The following is a 10,292-nucleotide window of genomic DNA, read 5'->3' on the forward strand; positions in this document are numbered from 1 at the left end:
AGGAGCGATATCGACCATGGGTGGTTACAATATTGTACTGAACTATACTATTTTTAGCGTGGCCTCTATTATTAGACCCCAAAACCCATTTGTATCATCATAAATTGTTAGAGAAAAGGTGTTCCTTCATGTTTAAATCTTATCAATTACCTAATCATCAGTCATGCCAATAAGTATGATTGAGAAAAAGAATTTAAGATTTAAAAAAATAGCATATATATATTATTACTCTAATTATAATAATCATCAATCAGTATATATAGAGTAATTCTACTCTTAGGCCACTTAAGTTTCCAACACCACACACCAGCTGAGCTGACCTTTTTTTTTTTTTTTTTTTTCAAAACGATTCGTTTTGAATACTACTTCCACGTTTTCGACCTTCTCCCCCAAAGCTTCCATTCGGATTCACCCCTCTCGTTTTCTTACCAACCCCAACTGAATAATATTGTAGTGGAATCAATCATTTTTAATCCATTTCACTTTGTTTGCATTCTAATGGAGATTTTATATAAAAGCTACCATTGGTTTTCGTAAAGTTGTAATGAAAATATATTATGAAGGTCTACTTTTAGATGCATGAATATCAACCACAAACGAAGGATAAAAAGAAAAAGAAGAGAGCGAGCTCATAAATGTCATTTGAAACTGTTGTAAAAAATAATGTGAGATGACAAAAAACAAATGCATGTGGAGAAGACTTTGCACATATCCCCCCCCCCGGGCGGGGTCTTCACAAGTTGAAGCATGTTGCAAAATACTAAGTATTTTGAATGGGGACCTTAGGTTGCGTTTGTCAAACTAGATTCAACAATACAACAGAACAACAGAGATGATGTGGTTGAACCGAGTGTAGCTAAAAGAGAAGATGAACATCTTGCAAGTGTCCATTGGGGATATAAAACTCCAACAAAACCAACTTTTTTTACAGAGTTCGTATCATACAGTAGTCAAGTGTGATTTGTACAAGAAAAACAATTACGCTCATCTTCAAAAACATTATACACCCTAATTATCAGATGATCTAAGGTCCAAAAATATCATCCACCCTACTAATTAGAGATCTAAGTCTGCTAATCAAATTAGCCCCAGATTAACTGTCCATCCATCACCGAACTCTGCAACTTTGTTCTTTCAAATCATCCATTGCTAGGGTTCTCTTCCCCCATCACCTCAAGTTCCTCCACTTTGCATACCCTTTAAAAAAAAAATACAAGCAATTAAAAAATCTACACAACCTAAAATGATTCACTGCCAGATACCAATCTTAGAGAATCTACACAACCAGAGCTCGTTGTAACCCCACCACCATCCCTTAGCCCTTGAAGGTACGAATTTAGTGCTCTTTGCATAGTGTCTGCAACTATTCTCAATCTTCCTTGATTGACATCTACTGCCGAAGATCCATTAACCTCCACAGTACGAGCAACCCTCTGTTTACATTTCTCTCACTCATTATATTAGGGAGGGAATCAAGGGAGGGATTTCGTCGAAGATTTCTCCCAGTCAACCCTTAGCCCTTGAGGGGTGTTGACGGGTTTGTCACAGTCGGCAGAGGGATGGAAGGAGGGATTTCGTCGGAGATTTTTGAGTCCCCTATCTAGTTTCTCGAGGGGTGTTGACAGGGAAAAGCGATTCAGTTTTGGAAGGCGGGGAGGGATTCGGCAGAGGAAAGGGGGAGAGTAGAGAATGATTAGATCGTTTTTAAGAAACCAGGTTTGCCATCTCAGTTGGTGTGTATTGTTGGAGACTAAACTGGCTTAAGAGTAGAATTACTCATATATATATTGGGCCGACAAATCCTCTATTTTCTTTCATTTTTAAATGAGAAAATGCAATGTGGGCAAATGGGAATCCAAAATCATATTTTAGCTATATGCAGTGGCATGACCTCCCTTTGTTTACTCTCTTCATTTGTCTGATCTCTTCCATGGATATTGGATATCCTCAATCCTTCCCAAGGCTTTCTAGCTATATATTCTTCCATGCATATTTATCTCTACTACCTCTCTTTGCTCAATTTTAAAAATACTTTGGGTGAATCGATCTTAATTTACGCTCAAATAACCACCTTGTACAAAAACTTGGGTATCGATGATTGGCCTGCCGGTGATTCATCATTTTCATAAATAAGCTAGAGACCAGTCAGTCATGCATACAATTAATTTTCCCATCTCCATCATTCGAATTCCAATCCAGTAGTCCGAATTAACCTCCCTAGCTAGCTCCCATCTCAAGCTGATCACTTCAGCTTGCCCTTGCCATCCAATTCTATAGTACCCCAAGAAACTAATTGGTTGCCTAGAAGATAGTCAAAGTCAGTTTCCATGCGCGCGCGCGCGCACACACACACACACACATATATATATATATATATATATATATCATGGAAATTATAGAAATATATGATCCGCACTACAATACAATTGAATTTTTGTGACAATTTTAAATTTGTGACAGTCCTCAAACTGTCACCACAAATCCTTTTTATGTGAGTGGAAATCGTCACTAAAGGTGGATGAGAAATGATTATACGTTTGAATTATAATAATGTTTCGTTCAAACGTAACTCAGATGATGTCGTTTTGGAATGAGTACATGTGAACGTATAAAATGTTATGTTTGAACGTTTTAATACTTTCAAACATTAAGCCCACTTGCGAACTTGTAAGTTATTCGTTCGAACGTTAGAATGTGTAGACTATTCGTTCTAACATTTTGTCTTACAATTTGAATGATTTAGTTTATGTTCGAACGATTGTCATTATTGTTTGAACATGAACTATTTTAAAATTAAATATGGAATTTCAAATTAAAAAAGATTGAGAATTGAAATACAAAAACACTAGATATATTAAATGATATTGTTCATTACATAATGTATAGAAAAAGAAATATATTAAAATATAAATACAAAATCCGATAAAAGTGCACCAAAGCTCATAACAAGTTGTTTACAAATGTATGAAATTGCTCACTCAATGTGTTGACCTTTTCGTTTAGGATATCTAAACGATGGCCAACCTCATTGACACTCTACTGTACTGACGCGATCTGTCAGTCGATGTGCGCAGTAATATCTAAGACCATTGTATCTAGCCAAGTAGGGCGCATATCCCTTGTAGATATACCAATTAGCTGCTGACTAGTACTCTCACTATAGGGAGCAACATGACCCCAAATTGAGTTGGAGGAACAAGATCTGGTGTAGGCGCCGAGCACGCCCCTTCCCTTGTCCAATGCTTCGAAGATGTGAGGTCATGTCTAGGGGGTTCATCTGCTCAATCAACCACTCCTCCGCTTGGGGTGGCACTCTCCAGTAATAGTTGAGTAATGATCACCCCATATGGTAGGTTGTCAGTGGATATGATGCTCACCTTGTTACAGATCCTCTCAAATATCTGTAGTGGCAAATTGATGGACTCTTCACATGCCACTCGTAGGAGAAATTGTGCGCGAGTCTGATTGAAGGTGGCCTTATGTGCCATAGGATCTATGTTTGTTGTAACTTTGAGATGCAACATGAGGAAAAATGGCAGTATCAACATCTGGGAGAACATGTTTTTCTTATTGAACAGTGTGCGGTATCTCCTAATGAGAATGAAGATATCCTCATCATGATCGTCATTCTAAGATTGATCAGTCCCCTCGCCCTCTAAACAGTCTATATCTATGGCCATAGAATCGACTGAGCCTATAGATGATGCAAATGTGCTTATATCTGGTGCATTCTCAGCCTAAGCATCCACCGTAATGGATGCCTCAGATACACGATGGACCCCGAGTAGCTTGGCGATGACATCCACTGAAACCTCGAACTAAACACCGTGTACAGTTACGGTATGAGATGATGCATCATGAGGCATAGACGATATCTCCATGTAAAACTCGTGGACCATGGAGGGGTATATCCTCCCCCTCAGTGCGCAGATGTTGGTCCAACCTCTAAAAATAGAGATGGACCTCAAACTCTTCTTCTCTCATGTCAGCTCGTTTAAATAGTTCATATACACTTCACATTTTGCCATAACAGTTCTACAACCTATTCGAAAAGTCTCTTGGGTTCCTTCCTTACCCCGTTTCCTAATTGTCAAATGATAAGCCATTTTCTACAGAAAGAAAAAATTGAGTATACATATATATAAGGAAACAAATTAAAACTGTTCTGAAATACGTTTGAACATAAAATGATAACATTTGAACGTGCAAGTAATCACGTTCGAATGTTAGGAGTCAATAGACCCACGAAACGTTACATTCGAACATTTCATGTAAATACGTTCGAACGTATTTGACTAAACGTTTGAACTATTGCAGGTCTACAGTCAAACGTTAGGACTAAAACGTCCCATGAGACCTTACATTCGAATGTAGTATACAATTCAAACATATACCTAACCGTTCAAACTATAAAATGTTGTGTTCGAACGTTATGAGTCAAACGGTCAGGAAAACGTTACATTCAAACGTTTTACTGTATAAACGTCCGAACATAACAATACATTCAGATGTAAATCTTCCATGCCGTTGCCACCTCCTCCAATAAATCTTCATTTTTAGTAAGCTCTCTCTCTCTCTCTCTTCTTGCTCTCCGTCTGTTTCTCTCACATTATCTTCAGACTCGATTTTGCCACCATACCCACGGCCTAGTGCATCGTGTGCCACCAAACCAAATCATCCATCCATGGTAAGTTGATCTCTCTATCTCTCTCTAGCTTTGTCTCTATCAAGCCACAATTGTCTATAAATTTTGATTCACTGATTTTTAGAGCTGTCTGGTTAGATCATTTCGTGGGATAAACGAAAATAGACATTTTTTGGTTGATTTGTAGTGAGAAATTACCCATTTTGTTGGGTGTTATTCTTGAATCTCAGGTCTTATTAAAACTATTTTTTTAGGATTTATTGATTGGATGTTGGTCGAGTAGCATCCACGCACGGCCAACAGCCAATTGACACCTCCAAATAGTTGCCGCTCGGTTCATCCACCCCACGAAAACCTCTGTCCACACCCCACCACCCTTCATCATCATCACCCAGCCGTTGAAAGAAAGCACCACCCACGAACTCCTTTGTTTTTAGCCACCAGAAATAAAGATCCTACCCTCCGAACCACCGCACCACACCAGCAGCTCCAAGTCATCACCAACCGCACGGAAAAGGACGTCGGACACCAACATGCCACCTCAGCCCCTTAGCAACCCCTCACGATGAGTATCTCTCAGTTTACTTGCCCTCTCTCTCCGCCCTCTCTCTCGCTCACCTCTCATTCTCTTTCTCTCATGCTCAGCCCAGCTCGACAGAATCTCTGCCACACTCCTCCTCTTCAGCCTCGCCACCACAGTCCCTCCAACAAGCCCCGTTGCACCTTACCCTTCCACTCGTGCCTCGGTTTCCCTTGGGTAAGCCCCTGCCGCCGCATACTTGGTTTTATTTTCGTGTGTTTGATCCTCAAGTTTTGTTCTAAAAGTTTTATATATATATATATATATATATATATGTAAATTGTTAACCTAATAGTTGAGTACTATTGCCAGTTTACCCTTAGTGTATGTTCCATATATATATTTTCGAATAAGTGGTCTATTTGGGTTTATATTTAAATGGGTTTATTTTTAAGTCTCATAAAATATTGTATTTGTGTAGATAATATTTTTAATAATATTGTTAACTAAAGGAAGTAAACCTATTTTTAAGAGAGGAGTTTTTCATGACGTATTTTAGAAGATTTTTTAAATAGTCAAAGTATTCTATTTATTTGTAATATGTTGTTGGAATTTTAGATATTTTAATATTAGTATTTATTGAGTTATGTAATTATCATAATACTTGTTCGATTAAATTCTTGTTCCTTACGAATTCAATTAAGTGGATATTGATAGTTTTGGAAAATGATGTTATTTTGAGGTTTTGAGGATTTTAGGTTTTGAGGAATTAAAACAGGTCATTTTAGAAGCTTAGGCTTAAATATTGAAATACGTGATCGATTAGAAATTTACGGGAATTACGTGATTATCTTATAGGTGACGATTGATAATTGTTCGATATTGTTGAGGAAATTTTTGAAAAACTAAGAAATCCAGGTAAGTGGGGTTCCTATGCTAGATTTGCATAAAAAGAAATGAACTGGGGTTGGTTTGTAAAAATGAACATATTGTTTTAAAAAGAAAAGGTGAAAAACAATCTCAGTATATGTTTTGCATTCACTCATGAGATATGTATGAAAGAGAAAAGAAATACTTTTGACATGAATAGTGTAGACATGAAAAATATTTGACATGTTTATGAAATATGCTAAAGAGTGAATATGATATCATTGAGATTTTTATACACGTGATATAAAATGATTTGGATCTGTTTTTTGATCAAATGAAAATAATATGAATATGTTCAGCACGTGGTTTAATGATATGATATGGATATGAAAAATTTTGGCATACTTACATGTTTTTATTCTGATTCTGAATATAGTTCTGATATGATGATATTGGTTCACGTGATATGGTTGGTACCAATATGATATGATATGATATGAGTGCACCAACTTTGGAAACAAAGTGATCTTTTATGTGTTCTTTCATGTGTGCACACTCGGGACTCCGAGATTGAAAAATGAAAAGTTTCACAATATGATACTGTCTGGTTTAGCCACCGAGGATAGCACAACCTTACCACGGGGGTTAAACATGGTATACGATATGATATGATAGCACAACCTTACAACAGGGGTTAACCAGTCTGAAGTTTGCACAGCTTGCCACACTAATTTAGAACAATGTCACTACAACATAAAGTGACTAGAAGATTTCTGTTAAGTTGCATATAAATCTGCTTAGCTAATTACTTTGTTTCAAAGTCTTTCTTTTTTCATAGCTTCCTCCACTGCTACCATTTTTTGGTGCCAACAGTACTGCATTTGCAGTTCATTGTTATTCTGACTTCTTTCACTAGCTTTAAAGTGAGTGGACTATACCTTATTAGAACTTAATAAAGATGTTAAATCATTGTGTTTGTTTTACTGAATTTAAAGAATTGGTTGGTAACCTTGTTCATCATATATTAAACTTGGAGTTTCATTCCAAATTTATGGGCTCTATGGTTATTAGAATTGACTTATTTTTATTTCTTATTTCAAAAGGTTTGAGAGGAATCTAGCTTCTAGTGAAAGCCTAGTACTACTACTACTGCAGCTTCTTATTGCTATGTGGAACTTTGTGGTTGCCGTTGTTGGCCGTCAATCACCCATCTGCCACAACATGCTACTGCCACCGGTTGTGGAATTTTATCCCAGATGAACTTCCAGAGGACAACATGCTGCAATCGGCAAATTGATCAATGTAAATAGCACAGTCGTCAATATATTATATATGTTTATTAGATTTATTTAAACTGTGGATATCCAATATTGAGTTTTAATTTTTTTTTTTTTTTTTTTTTTTTGCCTTGAGACCATTTGTTGTGAATAATTTTTAATTCATAACAGTTGGTTTTATATCAAGTACGATAGGCTAGGGACATGTAGCGGTTAGGTCGATCAGAACATGTCATTTAAACTTAACTAAAAGTTACAAGGTGGCAAGCGACAACGTTGTTGATTTCAATTCTTGCTGGAAACTTAGAATTCCACGATCCATGCACTAGTACCACCTCGAAATCTTTATCCAGTTTCCTAGCTATTGCTTGAACCAGTCTAGTATCTTTTGTGCCGGCAGATCAACTAATTAAACGAGTTGCATGGTACTAATAGTACTGTCCAAGAAAACCGATCGATCACGTCAATGTAGCTAGAAATTAATGTACAATTTGCATGAGATCAGCGCGATAGATGACATGCCAAACTCTCAATCAACGTGCAATATTATAACAGGAACTATATATTGATCATGATCATCTCGATCTTGACGTAATATAGGTCTTTGATTTTGCAAATTAAGAAAATATATATCTTAATTGGTATATATATAATTAATTTTTAAAAATTATCATGTTCGGCCGTGCATTTAATTAGTAAAATAACTTAATTAATTCCAGCTTGTTATCAACTTAGATAATATTCCAATAGTAATTAGCGGAATTTGTACAAGTTTTCGGCTGTCTTATGGATGGCCGATTAATAATCAATCCGACAGCATCATGCATACTGGTTAAGCATTAAATTTGTCTAATTTGGGCATGCCTACAAAATTAATTAAGGTATATCCTTTATTGTATCTATGCAAATAGAATATCCATCAAATTAATAGTTTGTTACTTAATTTTCTTAATTTCATTCCCCAGCCCCGGGCCCCAATGCAACAAGCCAAAACCTAGGATTAAACGCTCCTGAGTCCTCACCTCCTTAACATTTCTTCACAGACCAGCTATATATAACAAAGTGAGCATGCAGCTAGAAAAGAGTGAAAAACACAGGCCACAAACAGCCCACGTACAAAAATGGCTTTAGATGTGCTTGACGCCCTTGACTCTGCCCGTACACAATGGTACCATATCACCACCATTGTCATTGCCGGGATGGGTTTTTTCACAGATGCATATGACCTTTTTTGCATCTCGACGGTGTCAAAACTCTTGGGCCGCCTTTACTACTATGACCCTAGCACGGGAAAGCCTGGAAAGCTCCCCCATACTGTGAACAACGCCGTGGTTGGTGTTGCCCTTGTTGGTACCCTAACAGGCCAACTAGTCTTCGGCTGGCTTGGTGACAAGCTTGGCCGTAAGAAGGTTTACGGTGTCACTCTAATTATCATGGTGTTTTGCGCCATATGCTCCGGCTTGTCTTTTGGTTCAAGTACACAATCCGTTATCGGAACGCTTTGCTTCTTCAGGTTCTGGCTAGGGTTTGGTATTGGAGGAGACTATCCTCTCTCGGCCACGATCATGTCTGAATACGCCAACAAAAAAACTCGTGGGACGTTCATTGCAGCCGTGTTTGCAATGCAAGGTGTGGGGATTGTATTCGCAGGCCTAGTCTCCTTGATACTCTCAAAGATCTTCCTCGACTCATGCGAAAAAGTTGGCACATTCCAAGAAGAACACCTGTTTTCCACACAACCACAGGGAGATTATCTATGGCGGATTGTGCTTATGATAGGAGCCGTTCCGGCACTCTTAACTTACTACTGGCGAATGAAAATGCCCGAAACAGGTAGGTACACGGCCATAATTGAAGGGAACGCACAACAAGCTGCTGCCGATATGGGACGGGTACTTGATCTTGAAATTCAAGCCCAACATGACAAGCTGTCCCAGTTCAAGGCTGCAAACAGCTATCCATTGCTTTCTAAGGAGTTCCTTCGGCGGCACGGGGTTCATCTAATTGGCACAACGACGACATGGTTCTTGTTGGACATAGCCTTTTATAGCCAAAACTTGACCCAAAAGGATATTTTCCCAGCAATGGGTTTAATAAAAAAGGACGTGGAAATGAATGCTCTCCGAGAAGTCTTCGAGACGTCACGTGCCATGTTTGTCATTGCACTGCTTGGTACCTTCCCTGGTTACTGGTTCACCGTGTTCTTCATTGAAAAGATGGGACGGTTCATGATCCAACTCATTGGGTTTTTCATGATGTCCGCCTTCATGCTTATCATAGGGGTCAAATACGACTACCTCAAACTCCATGGCAGCTTGTTCGCGGTTTTGTATGGTTTAACATTTTTCTTTGCAAATTTTGGGCCTAATAGCACCACCTTTGTGCTTCCAGCTGAATTGTTCCCAACTAGGGTGAGGTCGACATGCCATGCTCTAAGCGCGGCTGCCGGGAAGGCTGGGGCAATAGTCGGGGCATTTGGGGTGCAGAACTATACTTTGGATGGTAATCAAGACAAAATTAGGAAAGCAATGATTTTTATGGCATTTACCAACATTTTAGGCTTTTTCTTCACATTCTGTGTGGTCGAGACCAAAGGACGGTCTTTGGAGGAAATATCGGGTGAGGATGGTGGCGGCAACAACACACAGGGTTCAACTGGAGTCGTGGGGATGACTCAAATTACTACCGGAACTCATAGGGAGTACTCCATGTGAAGATAAGACTTTCTCTGACTAAAGGAAGTTAAGGAATATAGATGATATATATGTATGTGATCACACAAAAAAAAAAAAAAAAGTATGAAGTGAAGCATGCGTGACATCAAAATAAGTCATCAGAAAAAGACATATGTTTCTTGCTATATAAATATTGTTTACTATACGTTAATATGGTACGTGTCTGGGTCATGTGTCCTACCAATAAGAGCTGTTAAATGTTGTGAAGTTATGAATTGAAGGAAGCTTTGAAAAGGTTGAGGTTG

General features: G+C 38.2%; 1 protein-coding gene across 1 annotated transcript; it reads left to right on the plus strand.

Moving 5' to 3' along the window:
• The first annotated feature begins 8,433 nt into the window (after positions 1 to 8,433).
• On the plus strand, positions 8,434 to 10,026 carry LOC109010885 (low affinity inorganic phosphate transporter 4-like). Its single transcript, XM_018991833.1, has one exon. The coding sequence runs from the start codon at positions 8,434 to 8,436 to the stop codon at positions 10,024 to 10,026; it is 1,593 nt and encodes a 530-aa protein (XP_018847378.1).
• Positions 10,027 to 10,292: the final 266 nt, after the last annotated feature.

This window comes from Juglans regia, chromosome 13 (genome assembly GCF_001411555.2).
Source record: "Juglans regia cultivar Chandler chromosome 13, Walnut 2.0, whole genome shotgun sequence".
NCBI classification, from domain to species: Eukaryota; Viridiplantae; Streptophyta; class Magnoliopsida; order Fagales; family Juglandaceae; genus Juglans; species Juglans regia.

Excerpts from the sequence above, each read along its gene's own strand:
- LOC109010885 (XM_018991833.1), top strand. The coding sequence starts at position 8,434 with ATGGCTTTAGATGTGCTTGACGCCCTTGACTCTGCCCGTACACAATGG.